A 23,555-nucleotide genomic window follows, 5' to 3' on the forward strand; every position below is an offset into this window, starting at 1 on the left:
CAGACCTTTGCAGCTTGGCAGCCCGGTTGTGGGGGGAGAGGCATTCGCACACAGCCCGACTTGTGCAAGTGGCGGGTGCGAGTACCCACTGGCCAGCTCATGCAAGTTGCGCACATGCTCCAGTCAACTACTCACATGACCCAATTCCAAATAGGCCGTGGTCGGGGAGTTGGGGACCCCTGGCTTAAAAAGTTTGCTTGCCTTTTTTATTTACATAAAAATGTTGTACTATCAAAGATTTTGACTACTCTTTCCACAGTGGACCAATATTTCAATCTGTGTCTTTTATACAAATACTGATTGGATAGCATTTCTCCAGGGGTAACCATGACACTGCCAGTTAGCAGTTTCTATTCTGTGAGTAACGTTCAATAACAAATAAAATATGTTCCATGAAAATGTATTCACATTTAATATGTTTACATATTTCTAGATTGCAGCAATTAGTCCAGCAGACATATACTATGATGAGACATTGTCAACTTTGCGGTATGCTGAAAGGTAGATTGATTTCACATCCTGTAAACCAAAGGGGTAGGATTAGAATCCAATTTGAGACACGGAATTAACTATTGATAAACTGTTACTTGACAGCTGGTTTGGTGTAGTAGTTAAGGTATCAGGTTAGAAACCAGAAGATCGTGGTTTCTAGTTCCGCCTTAGGCACAAAGTCACACTCTCTGGAGAGGCCCTAGGAAGGAGGCAATGACAAGCCACTTCTGAAAAACCTTGCCAAGAAAACTGCAGGGACTTATCAAAGTAGTCTCTGAGAATTGGATATGATTGAAGAGAAGAAAAAACCTTGTTATTTATGACACATGCCATTTTATGCAAAGTATCTGGTATATTGCCATCACTCAAAAGATTTACTTCTGAGTTAGGAATTATCCATTTTTAATTTACTTCAGGCCAGGCCAAGTCTAATAACACAAAATATATGGTTGCCAAATGATAAAGATGTGAAAAGAAAAAAAGAGAAGCATGATAAAACAAAACAGACTGAGATATTTTCTCAGGAATATTTTAATTTTGAAAACTTTGTAGACTTTTCTGCTGTCTCCCCGCTTCCCACTTTTGCATCTTCCCCCCAATAATCTACATTATCCTGAGTAGGTTCAGAGCAAGGAGTTCTCTCCACAAAGTTTCCTCTTGACCCACGTGGGATGAGACAATAAATTGCCATGGGATTTTGTACTGAAGTATTGCAAGAGACACACTTAAGATGAGCACAAGTTTGACGGTCAACTTATGCAGGCCAGCTTGTCATAATGCACACAATTTCAACCAGCTTTCCCCAATCTTTCAAAATCTTTGGAAGATCTTTTGGACTAGAATTGACTGTGATGTCTGGTCTGCAAAAATCTAGTAGTTTTGGTCCTTCTTCGTTGGCATGTAGCAGTTATCCAAATTTTTGTAGATCAGATCTGAAAGCCAAGTATCAATATTTACTTGGATTCTTTCCTTCTTCAAGTCAGTACAGTAATTTGTATTTTTTTTCTGTTTTGTTTCTTCTAAAAGAACAAAAAAAATAAAAAACCAAGCTGTGATAAATTCAGGAACAACAGCAAAACTGATAAATGATCTCAAGATGGAAAATTGTAATTTGTTGTCCAGATTGTCCAGCCTTGGGAATTCTGGAAAAACAGTTGTAGATGAAACAAGTATGTATTTTGCAGCAAAAATACCATAATTACTGGATTTTAGACTCTTTTCTATGTTTTCTGTTGTCTGGAAGGTTTCACGCAATGGAGATGGCCTAGATTCAACACTGCCTGGTGCAGACATAAAAGTATTTTTGCTTGACCATGAGTAACATTTCTTTCCATGATTGTTTTTCTAACTTGAGCCCTGCCCTGTCTGTCCTAAACACACATGCTATTAATCACTAAGAGTCCTCTGAAGCAGCTCATTAAAGAGACAATTAGCATGGGAAAGATAGTCTAAACTAGGGGTATCAAACTCATGTCCTCACATTGTGGTTGCTAAACCCGGGGTGGACATGGCTAGCACGTGACACATCCAGCCTGCGGGCCATGCATTTGACACCCCTGATCTAAACCTTAATCACATACAAGAACTAGACCCCTGAATAGCTCAGATGTCAGTGATGACCAGGAATAACTTTCCTGAGTGGGGATTAGGTCATCCATTTCCAGAAGAAGTAACTTTGACCATTTGAACACATACACATACTATAATATTGTATATTATATATTCATGTGTTTGATAGTTCTGCCTTAAAAATTAAACTTGGGAACAATCTTTAGATGTCTCTAGGATTGACACCCCCAACTTTGGAGATCATATATAGGCCTGGGAACTTTGGTGATATCCTTTCAGAGTAGGAAAATGTAGGAAAAGTTTCTTTCTCTTGCAGTCTTAAGTTAATTTTTGGAGGCACTTTTGTATGTCCCAACAATCCCTTCAGGGACACGTAGATATAATTCCTTTCTGGAAAGATTGCATCAGTATTTAAATATGTTTGTTTTAATTTCTGAATATATAGGAATCAGAAATGTCTGTATATTTCAGATCTTTTTTTTTTTGTAAATTTTATTTGAGTTTTCACAAAGAGAAAAAAAAATACAAATAAAACATCTTTTTTGAAAGCAGCATAATCCCGGGTTACATTTCTTCGTATAGACACAAATTCAGGTTCATGCTCATTTTTATATTCTATTCCATATCTTATTACTATTTTACATTTTCTGCATAGCTTCTCCCCTCTTTTAATTTTCTCAATTTTATTTTAATTATCTCATCTCAATTCAAATCATTGTATTTATACTTTTTGTCTGTCCTGTTTCAATTATCTATTATTTTTCTCATTAAACAAAATTTCTCCTGTAGTTACTGATTGGAGTATGACGCCTTTATATCTTTTCCCTAAAGTTGTAACATTCAATATAATACATAACTTCACAAAGAGAGAAAAAAAAATACAAATAAAACATCTTTTTGAAAGCAGCATAATCCCGGTTACATTTCTTCGTATAGACACAAATTCAGGTTCATGCTCATTTTTATATTCTATTCCATATCTTATTACTATTTTACATTTTCTGCGTAGCTTCTCCCTCTTTTAATTTTCTCAATTTTATTTTAATTATCTCATCTCAATTCAAATCATTGTATTTATACTTTTTGTCTGTCCTGTTTCAATTATCTATTATTTTTTCTCATTAAACAAAATTTCTCCTGTAGTTACTGATTGGAGGATGACGCCTTTATATCTTTTCCCTAAAGTTGTAACATTCAATATAATACATAATTTCCATTCGGATTCTGCTTGGTACATTCTTAAAATACACACTGTATTCTTTAAAAAAAAGAAAAAAATTATAAATGTATATAATTAAAACAACATTCCATTCCAATTCAATTCTATCATTAATATTAATATTCATTAAAGTCTTAACATCTTTAACATTACTTTTCAATTAAATATCATACTTCTATGGGAACAATTATAAGCTTTCCATAGTTAATTCCCCCCCTTCACTTATATTTTATAAAACATTAACTAATTAAAATGTTCCCATTCCTTCCTAATTCAATTTTCTCATTTATTTTATTTCACTTATTTTATTCACAAACATTTCACTAAATTATACTAATTATTTTTTCCCTCATTTTAATCATACGTTGTTTCCAATTTTCTAAAGTTATTTCTATTACTAATATAACAATACAATCTTATGTACCTTTACAGAATCCCTTTTTCAGTTAGATTTTCACCCATTATCTCTAAATAGATCCTGTTTCTCTATATCTTGCCCCGGTCCTTTGTAACTTCTTTTCCTTTCCTTCTTCCCTCTCTTCTTCTCTCTCCCTTTTTACCCCCTTGTCTCTCTACCTCTATTTCCCTCTTCTGTATTCCCCTTTTCTGTTGCTTTCCAGTATTATACTTATTTTTTGAATTATTTTTCTTTTCTTTGGTTGTTTTTTAAGTCTTAAATTCTCCATTCTCTTTCCCCCCTTTCCTTTTTCTTCCCCACATAGAATTACTTGTTCATTAAATATGGCTTCTTCTTTGTCCCAGTCTTCTTGTTTTGCAGTCTTTTCTTGTTGTTTCTCATAGTTCCAAATCTCCATTTCTAAGAATTGAAAAACGAAGCCAAAAGAACCCTTCCCTTCTTGTGCATCTTCTTTGTACTTTTTAAGTTCCATTTTCAATTCATCCAGAAGTGGTGCCATTGTATAAATTTTTAAACAACCAGCCGATTGATTGTAGTCATTCAAATATAATAACCAAAAATCCAAAGATCACCAAATAATCCAAATACACACAAGCTGTTTCTTTTTTGCTCTTTTTTTTCACTTTCTCTTCCTGGGGTTACTATTTAGTTGCAAAGTTTCAGTTAAAATGTATCTTTTAGAAGTCTTGTTGAAGTTTTACTGTAGATTCTTTTTAATTCCAGGCAGTCTCCTCCCTCTTCCAGATCCTGCCCTTATTCTTTTTCTCTCCCTTCCTGCTTATGAAAAAGAAAGTTTTTAATGTCCAGAAATCTTTATTATCCCTTTGGCATTTTGTTTTATTTTCAGCTTAATTGCCTATTGATGTCAAAGCAGATTTTTCCGATTTCTTATTTCTCTTAGTTGTCAGTATAGGGAAGGAGAGAGAAGAAGGGGAAAAAAGCCAAACCTTTCCCTTTTCACTTTCCTTCGCTGCTTCCAACTCTTCTTTGGGAGCGATGTTATTTTTTGTAAGTTTAAATTCCAGGGTACCTTGGTTGTTGCTTTTACAATTTAACCCGGTCAGCCAAAACTTTCACTTCTTATCTTCCTCCTGCACATTCTGTTCTGGTCAAGTTCTTCTTTGTGGTGGCCATTTCTGACCACCGCTGCAACCGCCTTCGGGAAAGGGAGTAATGGCCAGCTGAGGAGGAGAGATGTGGCTCTCCTCGACCCTGCTGGCGGTCTCCCCCCTCTTCACCACCTCTACGGGTTGGCTTAGCCCCGAAACCAGCCGACTCGGGGCGCTCCAGCGGCGAGCCCAGACAGAAACCATGCACGATCGCGGATTTCTGTCTGTCGCCGAAGCCCTTCAAACCAGAAGTCCTGTATTTCAGATCTAAAGTATTACAATAGCTTCAGTGATACCTAATTAGTAAGCTGAGTGAGGATGTTAATTAAATTATCCTGGTTTTTTTCGTATCCTAATTTGGCTTCCTTGTCTTTTGCAGAAGAGCTTCGTTCCCTGCTGGCGGAAAATGAATTACGGATTCAAGCTATTCAAGCAACTTGGGAATATCACCTGGAAGAAGCCCGGAAAGAATGGGAACAGCAATATGCAGCAATCACTCAGGTCATGGCTTGTGATGCAGAAAGCTTGTCACATTTGTCTGGAGCCTAAGCACCCTCTAGTGGCTTCTCACTATGGTTACCACTATTAGAACAAAATACAACTGGTCTTTTTAGTAGTTGGGTCAACAAGGCAACGTGTATGTTTATAAAGCAATTGTCACTTTTTTCTTCAAAAGGCAACGGAATTGTTTTTTCAATTGAAGAAGAAGATGTTTCACTTCTCATCTAAGAAGCTTCATCAGTTCTGATGGCAGATGGTGGGGGAATGGCAGATTCTGATAAAATTGGCGGGGGGGGGGAGATGGATGGATTGTAATTATTTGCAGTCAACTAGTCATTGGCACTCTCTGGAAGCTGTTAAGGCAACTTGAGGGCGTTTATCTGTGCCCTGAAGATCTACTGAATCAGGGTGCAATTGGTTGTGGAGTCTTCTTGGAAGGGCTGCAAAGGCTGCGTTGTAGACTGGAGATAGGTGGTGTGTTATTCCTCCTACTCTGCTGGTTCAGTAGTTACAGTCAACATTTGCTTATAATTTCCTTCTTATTTCAATGAAGGAGAGAAATCTTGGGGAAGGGAAGGTAGAATTGTTTTCTGAACATGCCAGATCTTTTACAGTTGCAACAGCTTTTTCAAGTGGGCTGAACAAAGACTGCTTCCAATAAGATTCATTTACTTTCCTTGAGAAATTTCCACAGATCTAGTGTGCAGGATAAACTATTTTGTTTAGCAACTCAGAGTCTTCATGCCAAAAGTGCATCACCTCAAGTCTCCAGGACACAGGTGGCCTCTAGAAGCTTTGAATTACTCCTGAGCAGTATTTGACAAAAGAGAAATGCTATTTGCATTTAATTAATTTCATTTTAAATGGCAGGAAGTGATAAAAAGCTACGTTATGGTTTGCTGTGGGCCTACCTAGTGTTTTGGAAGACAGCTTCCAGGATTTGAACTTCAAGACCAAATATAGTCCTCACTCAGCCCAGAAGTTCATCTCTGGACTGAGCTGTAGAACTGTGCTTGTGTGTTGCGGGCAGGGAAAAGTGTAAGAAGAAAGTAAACAAATGAAAACACTGGCCTGAGAGCAGAAGAAATAATGGTGCAAAAAATTAAATCCTCATAGATGATAACATACCTTTAATAGCTGTCAATACCTCTCTGCTCATAGTGTACAGTATGTGAGGGGGTTCCAGGATATAAAAGCAAACATTCATACTGTTAATACTCAGATCCTGAAAACTATCCCTGTAACAGGAAAAAAAAAACCAATAACAAAGACTCTTGCTTCATTAAGTTTCCGATATCTTAGAAGTATAATGCCAAATCAGTATGATTTTGTTGTCGTACTGGATTTTTAAATCAGAAGGATGATTTGAGAGGAATACAGTACACAATGGCACCATTATTTATAATAACCCTCTCTTTCAGAATCCTTTGGGAAAAGATCAAATGTATTTATTACTTAAAGGGAACATGTCATGTGGTCCTCAGCATGTGGAGAAGAATATCTGCTGAAATAAGATTGATTTGATTCTTCAGCAGGAGAGACAGATGATGGAAACCTTTCCATATCTTGTGAATATTAATGAAGACTCTCAGCTTTCAGGAGTTCTGAAGTATTTCATTCAAGATGGTATTATTTTGTTAACTATAATATTTCATTTTGTAATACAGGTCGTCCTTGACTTACAACAATTCATTTAGTGACTGTTCAAAGTGGACAACGGCCCTGAAATGTGATTAATGACTGTTTTTCACACTTATGACCATTGCAGCAATTCCCATGGTCATCTGATCAAAATTCAAATACTGATCAAAATTCAAATATATATTTATGACCGTTGCAGTGTCCCAGAGTCATGTGAACACCTTTTGTGACTTTCTGATGAGCAAAGTCAATGGTGAAGCCAGATTCACTTAGCAACCTTCTTACAGCTTAATAACTACAGGGATTCACTTAACAAATGAGGCAAGAAAAGTCGTAAAATGGGGGAAAGCTCACTTAACAAATGTCTCACTTAGCAACTGTAATGTTGGGCTCAATGGTGGTCATAAGTTGAAGACAACCTGTATGAAGCATCTGATGCATAAACAATGTCATTCAAAGAAATGTAAGAGCTTATAGCCTGTTTTTTCTTTATTGAAAGTTGTGCAAGTATCTTAAGGACAGGGCAGATCTGATGGACCCAGGGGTGGGATCCTACCGGTTCGGTCTGGTTCTATAGAACCAGTAGCTCCAAAGAGCAGCTGACACCTAACCGGTTTGCTGGGGCGAGGTTTTGGTCTGCTGTTTGGCCCTCCTGCCCGCCTGGGCTCTAGGCTGTCCTTTAGTGACTGCGTTTCCCTCCTCAGCTGCTTTGCACGGCCCAGCTGAGTGCCACTCATCAGCTGGAGAAGTTAAATGCTTACTCGAGCTGGTAGCACGCATGTGCATGCAGCGCGCGTTTGACGCGCATGTGTGCGCTCCCCGAACCAGTTGTTATGCCAGTCGGATCCCATCCCTGGATGGACCATTCGGTCTTTTTCTGTTAATTAGTTCTGTTAATTTTCTGTTAGCTGTTAGTTTTTTTGTGTTTCTATTATGGACACCCTAGGGTAACTTTCATTGGTCTGATGCTCTTTATATATGAATAAACTGCAACTCTCAGAATTACAAACAGCAAAATATTGGCCATTCTGGCTTGGCAGTCTAGGAAATGCATTTCCAGTGCATCTGGAAAGAGCCTATTTGAGATAGACTGATCATTCAGTGTGGCAGAAATATGCAAGACAAACATTTTCCTTTCAGGGTCTACTGAGGTTGGCCAATCTCCATCAAACACAATCATCCTCAGAGGTTTGGGGTATGTATCAGAACAATTCAGTGCTCACTGTTAGAGTGCATGTAATTGATGGGTATTTTTGTACAATAATTAGAGGCTCATTAAATAAGAGGCTTATTAATACCTTTGCCTCCCTGTCTCACAGCTGTGATATTCCAGGCATCTCTCTGTATAGCTTAGTGTTTAAGAAGTTTTTTTCTTAGTGTAAAAAAGGAATAGACACTCTAAGACAAATTATGTGTAACATATTTATTTGTCTTAGTACCCATTCCTTTCTTTTGGATCATAACAAGCCTCCAAACCCATATGGATTATCAGGGCCCTTTCTTTCTCAGTATCTTTCAACTACAATTTGTGTACAATTTCTTGCTGTCATTTTGAGGCAGGAGTCATATAACCATTGTAACATGAGCTTTATATAATTGCAAGAAAATTAAAAACTTCAAAACATTTCCTCCCAGATACAGTGCTAAACATTTTGAAACATTGTGTTCTGTACGATCCATTAGCATACTTGTAAACACCATGCCCTGATTGGCCAGGGCGCACGGCGACCTGATTGGCCGAGCAAGCCGCACTGATTAGCCCGCCGCGAATCCCCACGATTGGTGGAAACTAATCGCAGGAGATTTAAAGTGGTGCCATTGGCCGCGGCCGCCGCGGCCAGACAATATAAGCCGCCGCTGATCTCCTGAACCCCGAGTCGATCTCGGGACTAATAAAGAGCTGAAACCAAGTCACTGACTCCCAAGCCGTCTTCCAACAGCGAACATAACACATTGCTTTGTCTTTTTCAGCCCTTACCCTTTCAAAAATCTTAAGCCTGGCTAAATAAGAAACTATCATAGGAGTAGATAATCTTTTGAGATTGAAAGTGTTGGTAGAGACTGAAATAGAAATGTGTGATATGCAAAGTGAGGACATTGTCACTGAACTTGAACATCCTCCCTTCATTTTGTCCTCCTCATTTCCAGTGATGTCTTCTTTGTTCCATATATGATTGTGTTACTAGACATCCTGTTATATTTCCTGGATTTATAGCAGAAAACCTTTGACTTGTGGTATGAATTGCTTGCCTTGCTTTTTTCCAGCATTTTGGATAAGCACGCAACATTCACGTACACCGATGGCAAAGTTACTATATCTCCTTGGGATAAATGTAAGGTCATTGTGAATGGAGTACCCATTGTGATGAAAACTAAACTTCAGCATCTGGTGAGTTTTGTGTGGATTTGTCATTTCTCCAATGTCCTGGTGTGTCTCCTACCTTGGAATGCTATTGTTCCAAAATACAACCAGGTGGCTCTTGAAAGTCAACTCTGCTACACCTACTGAGCAAACTGGTTTTTCAAACTGAGGCTTAGGATCATTTGGCAAGAACTCAGTGTCCATTAAGAGAGAGTAAATGCAAGTATTGTGGCCACCAAGCTGAACATTTTTGTGGAACATTATGGCCTAATAAATGTTTTGGCAGCCTCTCCAGTTTTGTATTTTATACAGGCAATATAAACAAGACATTTATCGATCTTGGCAGACACCAGAGGACATCAACTGAATTCACAACTTGCATAATCTAGAGCACAAGAGAATATTATACTTTGGAGAGAAAATTATTACTTTGGCTATTGTATAACCATCAAAGGGAAAGTAGATTGGGCTCACACCCGCTGTAAATTCTTTAACTATATTTTGTTGACTAAGACACCATTTGAGTTCAAAAAGCAGGGTAAGTATGCAAACAAACCACATGATGGCATTGCTATAGGACCCAGTATCTTGTTTCAGTGAAACAAAGTTTGTCCAAGTAATGAGGAAATTAGACTACATTTGAAACGGGCAATTTTATTTTTCAACTCTTCCTCTTGAATGTAAAACTTGTCTTCGGAAGCATTTTTAAAGTCTCCCAGATCAAATTCACCGCAGCCGAAATTGGACAGGACACTTACTCATTGGTTTGTTAGTCTCACTTTCCTTGAGGACATCCAATATGTGATCTGTGGTTCTTTTCCCTCTTCTCTGTTGTATTATTTTCACAATAATTCTGAAGCTAGACTGAGAAACAGCAAAATCATTTCAGGGTAGATTGGGGATTTGAATCTTTCATTTTGGATGTACTGAACCCTTGTATTGTACATTGTGCAGAGCACAAAGTGCTTCACTACTTTATTTTATTAGAAGCCCCTTAAATTACTTTTAAGTAGGTTAATATTGCATCAGTGTTATCTGTGTATTTTAGAAAAAGGGGCTAATGTAAGAGAACAAGCGGCTTAATGCCACATACTGAGTTTGTAGTTAAGACATTTGAAAGAATTCTTCTCACTTAAGAGCTCAGTGCATTTATGTGTGTTTTATTTCTTCTTTGAAAATGTATGCATTTTTATTTGGGGTTTTTATTTTTTCTGTGGCTCTGTCATTATTTTAAAAGCAAAAAAAAAAAAGAATAAATAAATTTAAAAACAACAGTTCAGTCCCTTTTAAATAACAATTCTCTCACTCTTCCTGGCTCCAAAACAATAATATTCAGTTGATAGTTTTGGTCTTTGATAAGCTTTTAAACTACAATGAAATAGAAATCCTTTCAGCATGCATAGTGTATACAATCCCTCAGGACCGGCTAATTTTGGGATCAAACAGTGCATACTTCTACATTGGCCCTCCAATCAACCGCACCAGCGAGGATCTGAGCAGATATGATTATGATTTCATTCAATCAGAGTTGGCAGCTGCCAAAGGCTTCAGTGTAGACAAACTTGGTAAGCATCTTACTGTAATCATTCCCCTGTCGAGGTTTGCAATTTTAAACTTGTAACAAGGTGCTATTCTTTCATTATAAACTTGTTTGAAAATCTGTTCAGTGAGTGTGGATTGAAGGGATTCCACCATTAATAACAATCAGAGAGACTAACAGACCCATCCCTCCATTCTAAGCAGCACTTTGCAAAGTATGGAACTGGGACATGAACTTGAAGTTGATGGGCACCATCCAAAATCTTAAAGTAATTCTGTGCTTAGGTCATTGTCTCATCAACAAAGGGGCGTTTGCACAATATGATAGTCAATGTAAGCTAGAAAAAGTTGTAATCCTACATATGTTCCAATAAGTTATTAATTTCTCCCTAAAATGAATAAATGCAGGCAACTTTATTTGTTTAGTCTTGACCCTGGGCTGCTTTTCTGAAAGGTGCTGCAAACAGGAAGGATGGCAAGCCAGACCCCAGTGTCCTTGCTGCATTCCATGATTATATTAAGTTGATGCCATTGGTTGCTGAAGCAAATCAAATGAGTATAGAGTTGAAGAAGGTATGGCTTGAATACATGCTTCTCTCTTTATTATATACTATATTTTGGGGAGTTGCAGGCCAGCATTTATTGAAGGTATCTCATGATGTAAGGAAAAAAATGGGTTAGAGCTAGTTTATAAATGAAATAGACATATTAGTTAATTTAAAATTTATTGACTATAAAAAGGATTTATTATTGTGGGAACAGTTCGGAGAAACTAAGTCACCACAAGATGGAAATCTTGTGCATAGATTAGTCTCATGTCTCATGTGCAACTGTGGCACAATCTATTCTTGGCAGAGTTGTATGTGCTTAGAAAGAACATAAAAACATGAGTAGCTTGAGGGTACCTCTTGATTTAGTTGTGTAATCTGTTTCTGTATTGTCATCCAATAAATAAGAACAATAATTTTTCTTTCACAGAATAGGGTATTGTTGTGGCTACTTATGCTCTCAAGTAAGTAATGTTGCAGAATAATTAAAGGAACCTAACATTGGAAACCTCTTGAAAAGGAAGGAAAAGCATTTAGAAATTATGCAGACACACAAATATGCAAGAATCTCCATGAGTTTTCTTTTGGTAGCTTTCCACATTTATGCCAAAGTGCTACTCAACAAAAATATTGTATTGAGCTTTTCTTTAACAGAACCTAAAGTTAGAACTGAAAGTGAAAAATCTAGCATCCTCGGACTCCAGAGGTTATGACCTGCAAAAAGAGATCATAATTAAAGTAGTACACAAAGTTACTAACCAGGTACGAACAAACTTCTGCATTAGTAAAAGATTGCATTATTGCAAGAGTGCACTGAATTGCAGTGAGTTTCTTGTGAATGTTCTTTTCCCATCTAAAGGCATTTATGGTGCTGTGACTGGTCTTATTTTGAATGAGGTGTGCTACTGCTGAAGCTCCAAATTAGCTGTTCAAATGTAAAGACATATTTTATAAATTTGATTTTGTTGGTATTCACAGACAAAGACTTATGCTGCTTCTGTCTTCTTTCTTCTCCATGTTATTTATTTATTAAAGCATATGTGTTGAGATATATCCATAGGAAAAATAATTCAAATATACATGCATAATTATCAAGTTAGCCCTTAAAAAAAAGAAGAGATATTAAACTTCAGACACATTTCAACTCCTACCTCTCCTAGTTCAAATAAAACTGAACTCTGATGCTCATCCTTCTTCTTCTGAATATAAAATGCCAAATACCTCTAGGGACTGTTCACTTGGAAGGCAGATTATTTATTTCTTAATCCTTTCTTATTTTTATTAACAGAAGCAAAAAGTTAATCATATGCTATGTGTTCAGCCTGTCTTCTCCCAATTAGGCTGGAGGTGAAGACATATGTTTATAATAATTTCCAGGACTTTTCATCTAAGTAGAAATTTCTGTCTATGCTGCCTCTATCTTTTTGAACAATACATATGGTTTTCAGAGTATAAACAATAGGATTGGTTTTTGTAGGTATGGATTTGGTCAAAACCCAAGTTCATCAACAGAAAATTTATAATGGAAGAGCTTTACCAGCAGTTTTTAAATGGGGAAGATGTACAAGTTGACAAAGAGAGTGATCCATTTTGGGATCCTGTGGAGGCAATTCATCTAGGATCTGCTCATATCTGGCTCCAATCTCTTGCTTATTGCATGAAACTTGAGGAACAAATAGAACTTCTGAATTCTGAAGGAATGGAGGAAGCAATCCTATTGATCAACATTATCCCATGTATGCAAAACGGGAGGTAAGCATTTATGTATCATGACTGTAGAATAAAAATTGCCTCAGGAAAGGCCCATAGAATATGATAAGTATGAGATAATGCATTTTCCTGAATAGTGAGGATAACTCAGAATTCAGAGTTAACATGTCCTGATTTGGATAGAATGACAAATGATTATTTGATAAATGAAGCATTCTTTTTGATGGTCTTCCATGCAGCCACCTTGAGGGAGGGGTAGAACAGGTTCATAGCGGTCTTCACAATCCAACAGAATGAATGCCATTACTCTCTTATATGCTTAGCGCCACTCTTACCCTTTTTTTCTCTTCTTCCACTCTACAGACCTTTGACAGATGATGATATGATTATCGACCCTTTGGAATTGCTGGGTAAAAGAATTGATTTCCAGATTCACATTTTTCAGTGCCTTGGAGTTAAATGGATTAAAGAAGTTGCCCAAAGGGGAATTCAAATTGGGTATTCTTTTTATATATATATATCTGTTATTTAATAATGAATGTATTTGGAGTCTCGCATTTTTATTGTCTTGTTGAAGGTATGTGCCTTTACTGTTTAATGCTCAATTTGATTTTTTTTTCTTTTAAAAGATTGCTTTGATTCTTTTTAGCTTTGTTTCTGGGCTTCTTTCAGAGGGAAAGGGATGCAAAAATAAAATAATAATAAAATAACTGAATTTCCACTGAACTATTGCTTCTTTTGCATATTTAGATATAAAGTTTATGATCTCCCACATGTATTATACACAAAACCTGCTTGGAAAAATGCAAATCCTAAAATAGAAGAATTGGTTCAATTTTCATCCATGAAGGTTTCCCAGGATTTTTTGAACTATTTACAGAGAAATGCTTTAATTGTTGACTTGTGGGGACTTCAAGGTATTATTTTAATTTCAGCTTCATTAAATTATATTTGCATCTTGATAAGTTTCATGCCTATATACCCAAACGTACTGCATAAACCTGTCTTTTATTGTTTTTTGAAAGACTTAACATTAAAAAAAATCCTTTACTTTTGGTCTTCCGAGCCTGCCCTGGCAACCTCAGCTTGTAGAAAGGCTTCAAAACATTCTATCAAGGGATATCATCCATGCTGGACTTACTTCCTGCTCAATATCGACCCTTTCCTTAAATTTCCCATTTATTATCTCAGACCTTACTGTCTGATTTGCTACCTAGCATGGTAGCACAACTCCCTCAGCACTGTCTTAGGCCTCAAGATAGTTACTCACGTAGTAGGTAGTCCTTGACTTACAACAGTTCATTTAGTGACCATTCAAAGTTACAAGGGCGCTGAAAGTAGTGGCTTATGACCATTTTTCACACTTATAACCTTGCAATATCCCCATGATCACATGACCAAAAATTCAAATGCTTGGCAAGTAGTTTTTATTTAAGACGGTTACAGTATCCCGGGGTCATGTAATCACTTTCTGGGACCTTCTGACAAGCAAAATCAATGGAGAATCCAGGTTCACTTAACAACCATGCTACTAACATAACAAATGCAAAGATTCACTGTGGCAAGAAAAGTCATAAAATTGGGCAAATTCACTTAACAAAGTTTTCACCTTAGCAGCATAAATTTTGGGCTCAATTGTGATCGTAACTTGAGAGCTACCTGTATTACTGTTATCCTTGTTGTCTTCTCATCTTTCCTACTACTTTCTCCAACTGGTGTATTATTATTTTTCAATTGTTTATATCTTATGATTTATTATTGGATAATGATTTATGATCTATGACTTATCACTTAGTTGTTTGTATGTGTATTGAGAACTTACGTTTGTCCCGGATAATTTCATAACATTTATTTTAAATTCCGTTCATTTTACTGATTTCTTAAGCATTGTTCACTCAATTCCAAAATGATTTTTTTAATTTTTATTCCACTCTGAGTTTTCTTTGCTTCTTTTTTTTTCTTAGTGATTCTTGCTTCTGTGGGCTACATTATTTGCAACCTTCTTTTTTCTCTCCGTACACATTCTGTGGATAGCTTTCTCTCATCCTCTGTTTTCTTCTGCAATCATGCTCCTATTTGCAATTGTTTTCTCACTCACAGCTTCTTTCTACTTATCATTCCAGCAAACTTTCATATTTCTCATTAGCATAACTTCACAAACTTGACTGTTAATTCTATAGCAATTTTCCTTTCTTATTTTCTTGCAGTGATATTATACTATCTAATCCAGATGGGGTTTTTTTTCACTATTCACAGGACTTTCCACGTATTCCACTCATTCTGTTAGGAATGACTTTCAACAATAATGACTTATGACCAGATTTCCAGTCCCAATTGCAGTTGTAATACCCATATTGGAGTTATAGGTTTCAAAACCTGTTATTGATAAATTTAATATTCAATAATTAACTAAATTGGGCAGCATATGACTCATAAATCAGAATGAAATATTAGCAAAGATTTCTATCTAATTCTATCTAAAGCAGGAGTCCCCATAGCTTTTCAGAGGTGGTTGTCCAGTCTCTTCTTAAAAACCTCCAGTGATGAAGCACCTACAACTTCTGAAGGCTACCTGTTCCACTGATTAAATTGTCCTCACTGTTAGGAAGTTTCTTAATGCTCCTTGCCTCCCTCCTCTCTAGGACACTGCCGTATTCTGATCTATCAGTCTCCATTTCGGAAACACACAGTGTGTGTCCATTGTTCTCATTCATTCAGGCTGTTCAGAATCATCTCATCTTATATTCTAAACTGCATTCTTCCCAATGCCATGATTGTCACCAGGTGGGCTCATACAGTAGATCCTACAATAGATACAGTAGATCCATCACTTAACATAACTTTGGCCTGCCAAGGCTTTCACGCAATATTGTTTAGTAAGACAGTTTACGTATTTTAGCTCTGTATGCAGAATTCTCTGCTAACACTAGGAAGAGTACTGGTCAGTTGCATACCCTTTGGCTGCTATGACACAAATGCTATCAAGTCCAACTTTACTCATGAAAAGCTCAAAAACTATTATTTGCTAGGCAAGAGATTTCTGATCAACAGTTCACCATGCAATCCAACAGATTATTCTTATTCCCTTATTCCTTATTCCCCTCAACTAAGAAGTACTTGCAGTATACGGATATAGAGTTTATTTAGGGATGCAAAACCTGTAGTTTTCCAAATGTTGGTACACTAAACTTCCATCTTGCCTCACCTTTAGCCAGGCTTAATGTATCCAGAATATCAAGAGTCTATCAAAGATTCCCCACCCTACCTTGGCTCGTTGATATAAAGAGCCAGTCTTTGCAAACCTGCAAAAAAGTAATAAAAATGTATGTATGTGTACAGATATATGTATTATGCCTGCATATATGAATTTATTGGCCAAATAGACCTAAGAAATATCAAACTAAGCAGAAACAATACAATAATTGAAAGGAAGAAAATAATATAATATTCTTACCTTTGTAGCTGTAACTTCTAAACATTTCGGATCACTTTGCATTATAAGCAGCTGGAATAATATATACTATACTGGATCAAGTTCAATTTCAGTGTAGAAAGCTGTACTGTTGCCCTTTGGATCAAATGCACAATTCCTTTTATTGTTGGTTAGTTCATCTTGCTTGTTCATTATTAGATTAACACAACCATAAAATTCTGACTGTTCTGTTGGAAATAGTTTATTTATTTATTAAATTTTAATGCTGTCCATCTCCTTGATGCAGTGACTCTGGATGACATCACTTGGAGACTTGCTTAGTCTTCTTGGGTGACACTGGTTCCTCTAGCATGCTTCCTGTTTCCCTAGGATACTGTGCATTAGCAGTATCATAATGGTGGTTGTTGGCTAGGAGTGGGATACCTGCAGGCACCTGAAGGCTATAGCAGAATATGCCATCAGGTGAGAGGTGAAGGAGGACCACTTGCGTTAGCTGAGGCCAATCTGTTTAGAAGCATGATGTAAAGAATCTTTAAAATAGAAGTCTGAAGCCTAAGGATATATCAATCCAACATTACAACGTTAGTCAGGATCACTGATAGAAAAATAAATATTGACACAAAATGATCTTGTTGTCAGCTAGAAAATAATGCATGTTTCTTAACTAATGGTATTTTCCTGGCCCTGCAGAAGGATGTGCAGAACTGTGTTCTACTGAGGAAGGCATGGCTGTCATTAGCGAAGGCTCATATATTATTGATAATCCAAAAGAGAAGATTTTAACACAAGGTGATCTGGTGAGTTATGTGACCAGCAGTTAAACACACTTTATTTTTCATTTCCATATAGCTGAAAGAATGAATGCTTTTATGTATTTGGCCAGCTTTTGAATAGAGAAGGAGTTTGAAACATGCAGGAGGGAGTCCAGGGAAAGGGAGAAGGATCATCGAGGGTTGTGGGAAAAGGCCAGCACTGAAAAAGCAAATAGAGAAACAAGTACGAAGTTATACTGGAGTGGGACAGTGGTACTGGCGAGATAACATGTTATATGTATGATTTTTCTGCCTTCTGCACAAAGGTGGATTTGAAGCTGTACAGATGCAGATAGATAACTCAACAAGATGTCCATAACAAATTACATTTATTGGTTCATCAGGTATCCTCATAACTCACATTTGTGACGAAGTTCTTCTTTAATGACCAATCCTTTGTATATCTGTTTTGTAGTAAAAGATGGTTATCTCCTAACCCATCTCGTAGCGATAGAAAGTAGCTCCCATGAGTTAGGGAGTTCAAGCAAAAGTGAGGAAAACCTCCCCCAACCCTTCGAGGGTCAATTTAGTGACCAATCAGGATTACAGATGTGGCCACGTGACATGAACTACATTTCCCAGGATACCTTTAACTACATTTACCATGATGCATTCCCTTAAGGGGACAGCTCATAATTCCTAAGTAACTATCCAATTCCCATAGACTGGCTGGGACAGCACACTCCCCACCTGTAATTGTAAATTCCACTATTAAAAGAAGAGAAGAAAAATTAACTATAAACTAAGATAATCAGTAAATAGTAATAATATGAATAGCAGATAACTCTATAACTAAGATAACAGTAAACATTAATAAAGCATCTAACAAAGCAAAGCATGCAAAGCTTGAGGTTCAATCTTCAAGTTCAGCCTCTTGGTGCAAGTCTGCTGGTCACCTCTGGTGGCCTTTTAGGGTATACAGGTACTTTGGGTGGCAAAGGTGAAAGTCTGGTGGTTGCTTCTGGCAGCCTTTTAGGATTGGAATGGTACTCTGGCTTCCACAGTGTCAAAGGGCGTTGGGAAGCTGTTGGAAAGGGTGTTGCGGAGGCATATGCCCGTGTAGAGCGTCTTAGTGGGCGTCTGGTGGTTGTTGGCATCCATTTAGGGTGTCCTAGCAAAGGTGTACTGATCGCCGGCGGCCTTTTGGGCTGGAACGTCATTCTTGTTTTCGATGGTGTTAAAGGGCTTCGGAAGGCAGTGGAATGGATGGTGCTAAGGCATTTGCCTGGGTTGGAGCCTGCATCCGATCGTCACTGACAATTCCTACAATCCCCCATCCTAGTGGAGATTTGATGGCCACTGAGCCATCTACAGGGCCGCCCGACTGACTCGGAGAAGAGAAAGCTGCGTGGGGCATTATTTCCCAGCAAGAGTAGGATCTCAGCCTCTGGATCTAGAGCAGGAAAGTGATGAGCCAGGTGCTGTAGGTGAGGCATGCTACTTATGACCTCAGGTGTTGCGATCTGACTGCGGTCGTTCTGTATCCCATCGCATTCAAATACGGGTGGTAGTGGGAACCGGGAACTTCCATCCAATGACTCTATGCAGAGTCCAAAAGCTCTCCTCCCCACCATGCTTCTTGGTCCATGGCATGTTGATACAGTGAAGTGAAGTTCATTCTGTTGCACCTCAAAGAGGTCAAAGAATGCAGGCCTGGCCAGGGTGCAGGTGCTTTGAGTGTCTATCCGCATGTACATTCTCACGGCATCTTCAGGGCGTCCTTCAGGGTACACTTTGGCTAAACAGATGGGAAGACACGAATGAGGGCATGGTGAGTCGGCGCACAGTGCTGTGCAGTTGACACTCATCCTTGGTTTTGGTTGCGGTTTGGCAATCTGCCGAGGAGCCCTGCATGCTTCTGTGTTACATTGAGGCTCCTTGTTTGAAGGAGGGCTACGGGATATCTGCAGTAGTGGCTCGGAGTCTGGATGCAGCATGGTCAGGTGCTGGTCACTATTGCATAATTCGCATTACACCTTGGCTGTGCAGTACTTGGACAGGTGTTTGAATTTGCAACACTTGTAGCAGTATTGGTACTCCCTTAAGCAACTCTTTTCGTTGGATCAGTGCAGCTGTTCAGTGAGTGACGAGTGTTGTGCATAGGACAAAACTGTATTCTCCTTGTGTTCGGAGATCTAAATTGGGTCGTATTAGATGAGTTCTCTCCCCAACTGTGTGTGGATGAGGAGTTGATCTCGGTGTTATGGACAACCATGAAAGGTCTTTCCCTGGTAGTGTGCATAGGGCCTGAGGGTGATATATGGTTGCTGTTGTATCTTCTGTCATTAGGAGGACTAACAGCTCTGAGTCCATGGGCCCGGTGTGTGTTGCACACTGTAGCCTGGTGGGCCACGAATTCTTCAAGAAGTGTGAAGGATATAAAGTGGTGGCGACCCGTGGCCATGAAGGTGTCAGTCAACTGGAGCCATTTTTCAAGTATCACCTGCAGAAGTTTTCGAACAATTTTGTTCTGCGTGTCGATGTGATCGAGACAGGCGAGTCCCACTAAGTTGGGATCCCGTGTGCCGTTTTCAGCTGGACAAGTATGTTAGTGAGGTCTATGATTTGGCGAGGCTGGTCGACAGGAATTTTAGGAAATCTGTTGAGGCTATCCAAGAGTGTTGCTTCTACATCCTCAGAAGCGCCATACAGTTCGTCAAGCCTTTTCCATGATAACCGTAGGGCAGCAGCTGGGTCGTCTAAGTGGGATGCCAAAAGTGCCCTCGATATTTCAGCAGACTGTGGCCCTAGCCATGCTATCAAGTGTCTGATTATTTCATTAGGGTTCAGGCGTGCCACCTGAACGGGGCACAGGAAAAGTTTCTTCCATACTAGATACTCGCTGCCTGGCTTGTCAGAGAATCTGTGAACTCTGTTGGCGTGCAAATTTAGCTTTCCACTCTGTACAGCCAAGTTTCTCCAGTAATCTTCAGCATTTGCTGAGTTAGGGGGAGGTACTGACGTAGAGGGTTCTCCCCTTGGATTCTCGTTGGGTGTGTTTGCGTTGTAAGTCAATGACTGGTTGTAGTCTTCCTCCCAGTACTTACGGAGGATGTCATTCTCCCATACTGGGGACGATGCTCAAGCATCATGCTGCTGTGTAGGCTGGGCACGGTTACCTTGTGGTGCCTGGGAGCAGGCATTGGTATTGAGGTTGTGCAGGAATGCTGCTGCCTGTGGATTGAGTGTGGCAGTTGTCGTTGATGGCATGTCGACTCGTCGAGAGGTGGTTGATAAAGCTTGGAAATGTTGCCTGGAATTGGATCATCCAAACAGAAAGACCCTATTTCTAGCCACTATTCAGAATCTTCAAAGGTTGGAGAGGATAATTGTGGCAAGAGTTAATGGGAGAATGGTCGATTTGCTGAAGAGTGTAGATTTATGTCATTGCACTGTCATTTCATTTGGGATATCCTCAGGACAGATATTCAGTCTTGCACAAATATTTAAGGGGAAACAGCACTATTGTAGGAATAGCATCACAGCTCCCTTGTAATATAATAGGAACAGATTTCCTAACGTGCCATAAGTTGACAAAACTGATCTGTCCCAGAGCTTTGGAAGAGCAACCAATACAGAACTGTTGCCAGGATTACTGTAGAATAGATGATAAAGGGATCAGGACTAAAAGGAAGGAAAAAATCCTATTGATATGCTAGAAGAAAGGAGTGAAAAGTAAATACATCACGAGTTCTGCCCTAAATCCCCCCCCCCCAAAAAAAAACAGCAGAAAGGAAAAAGTAGGAAACCAGAAAAGGCTACCTCCTCTGTTAGGAAAATAGAAATATGAGAATGATTGAAAAGGAGAAAGAGATTAAGACGACTTTTCAGCTCTAGCTTGAGGTCTGAACTTTCCAGGTGGTTTCTCGAAATTTTCGTGTACTTACTAGGGCTGTACCTTGCTATTAATTAATTAGATTTATTGCTGATTATCTTCCCACAGGATAACTCTGCGGGACTTACAGTCATGCTCCTAACTTGGCATACTTTAAACCAGGGATCCCCAAACTTGGCAACTTTAAGACTTATGGACTTCTGGGTGTTGAAGTCCACAAGTCTTAAAGTTGCCAAGTTTGGAGACCTCTGCTTTAAACAGACGTGTCTTTATACATACAGTTCTCAACTATGGAATTGTTTTTCAGAAGTGAGCAGCTATCGCTTTTGAAGGATATCCAAGGATATCCTAGGACTGTATGATGAGATTTTAGCCTTTAATCCATGCAATATTCCTATCTGGATCAGCTTCCCCTTTGAACTGCTATTTGGAGAGCGATTCCCATTATTATAAATGATTTATTTTGTGAAACTATCTCATTAGACCAGCCTTTTCAGATATTACCATACAGCAGCAATAGGCTGGAAGTTCTGAAGAGCCAGGATGGGGGGAAGAGCCTCCTGGAGAAGGTCAACCTACAGTATGTGGTTGCTATGAATTAGCATTGATTTAATGGCCTAACTCTAGGTCTCTATGATGTGAATATCTGCAGTCATCCGTGTAATTGTTTCTTGCTGATGGGACAGTTGTTTTGTTTTGTTCTTGAGGTGGGGTGTCAAACTCATGTGGTCATGGTGGTGTCATACGAAGTATTGGGACTTTTTTCCTCTTCGCTAAACCAGGCGGGGGCAGGGCCAGCACGTGACGCAGCCGGGCTGCACGCTGCAAGTTTGACACCCCTGTTCTTGAGGAAGAGATCCCCAAATATATGAAGGCTTCTCCAGCAACATAGAACAACTAGACGCAAGAACGTTTTTTCCCCGAACGCCATCACTCTGCTAAACAATTCCTTCAACACTGTCCAACTATTTACAAAGTCTGCACTACTATCACTATTAATCTTCTCATCAATCCTCATCAACCATCCCCTCCCACTTGTGACTGTATGACTGTAACTTTGTCGCTTGTATCCTTAGGATTTATATTGACTGTTTCCTAGTATGATTTGATTGCTTATTGTACCCTATGACTATTATTAAGTGTTGTACCTTATGATTCTTGACTCTTGATGAATGTATCTTTTCTTTTATGTACACTGAGAGCATTTGCACCAGGACAAATTCCTTGTGTGTCCAATCACATTTGGCCAATAAAGAATTCTATTCTATTCTATTCTATTCTATTCTATTCTATTCTATTCTATTCTATTCTATTCTATTCTATTAATAAAGAATTATATACCCATCAGTAACCAAACTTCAAAGGGAGATCTTATGTACTTTATGATTTATAAATTATCAGCACATTTTATTTTTCCCCAGTGCCCCTGTCCTCCTATTATGGCACATTGCTTAAAGTATTGATCTGGACTTTGCTTTTACATTGCCAATAAACATTTTAATTCAATGAAAAAGCTTGCATTAATAGCAATTTCCATCTAAATAACTGCATATGCACATCCTAAATCATAAACAATATATTTTATTTAGGATATCAAAAGCCATATTGCTGAACTTTACCAAAAGCAATTAAAACTAGAAGAAGAGACTGAATTACTTAGAGATGTTAATAGAGTTCTGACAGAGGAAAACATACATCTGAAGACAAAACTGAAAAAATATGAGGCAGAAACCCATTTCAGTAAGTATCTTATTGTAATTCTTCACTTTTCTTTATGTTTGCTTTGAAATTAATAAGCCAGCAATTAGTAGCCCCCCAGATTTGATGAAGCACTGTACAATGTTGAACATTCCTTAAACCCAGAGGTGGTATTCAGCAGGTTCTGATCAATTCTGGAGAACCGGTAGCAGAAATTTTGAGTAGTTCGGAGAACTGGCAAATATCACCTCTGACTGGCCCCACCCCCATCTATTCTCTGCCTCCTGAGTCCCAGCTGATCGGCTAGGTCTTCTTTTGTTGCCCTGCACAGGAGAACGGAGCTGGAAAGCAGGTTAGCGGGGTGGGGAGGGAATGGGGATTTTGCAGTAGCCTTCCCCTGCCATGCCCACCAAGCCATGCCACGCCTATCAAGCCACGCCCACAGAACCAGTAGTAAAAAAATTTGAATCCCACTACTGCTTAAACCCATCTGAAATTGCTGAGAACAGGAACTTTTAAAATAATTATTTTATTAACTGGATGGAATGTTCCAACCGGTTTGAAGTGAAATATTTTCATTTTTGACTTTGTAGTGGGATGGTATTCTGAAGATCATTTATTTATTTATGACATCTGTTTTCCAACCTTCATTCAAGAGCAAAAGCGGTG

At 38.5% G+C, this 23,555-nt stretch overlaps 1 protein-coding gene across 1 annotated transcript in view; it reads left to right on the forward strand.

Annotated features, from left to right (window-relative positions):
• The window catches only part of LOC113413264 (kinesin-like protein KIF28), a 38,857-nt gene that overhangs the window by 12,958 nt on the left and 2,344 nt on the right, over positions 1–23,555 (forward strand). Inside the window, exons 8-21 of the mRNA XM_087967013.1 lie at positions 434–501; positions 1,519–1,661; positions 5,187–5,308; positions 6,844–6,934; positions 8,090–8,144; positions 9,215–9,338; positions 10,732–10,876; positions 11,305–11,423; positions 12,053–12,160; positions 12,876–13,150; positions 13,472–13,606; positions 13,859–14,025; positions 17,232–17,338; positions 22,778–22,928. Of these exons, the coding sequence (XP_087823139.1) occupies positions 434–501; positions 1,519–1,661; positions 5,187–5,308; positions 6,844–6,934; positions 8,090–8,144; positions 9,215–9,338; positions 10,732–10,876; positions 11,305–11,423; positions 12,053–12,160; positions 12,876–13,150; positions 13,472–13,606; positions 13,859–14,025; positions 17,232–17,338; positions 22,778–22,928 (1,810 nt within the window). The remainder of the gene's footprint in view (positions 1–433; positions 502–1,518; positions 1,662–5,186; positions 5,309–6,843; positions 6,935–8,089; positions 8,145–9,214; positions 9,339–10,731; positions 10,877–11,304; positions 11,424–12,052; positions 12,161–12,875; positions 13,151–13,471; positions 13,607–13,858; positions 14,026–17,231; positions 17,339–22,777; positions 22,929–23,555) is intronic.

The sequence above is a fragment of the Notechis scutatus genome, chromosome 1, assembly GCF_049901735.1.
Source record: "Notechis scutatus isolate UNSWTSFEM ecotype Mainland chromosome 1, rNotScu1.2, whole genome shotgun sequence".
NCBI lineage: Eukaryota > Metazoa > Chordata > Lepidosauria > Squamata > Elapidae > Notechis > Notechis scutatus.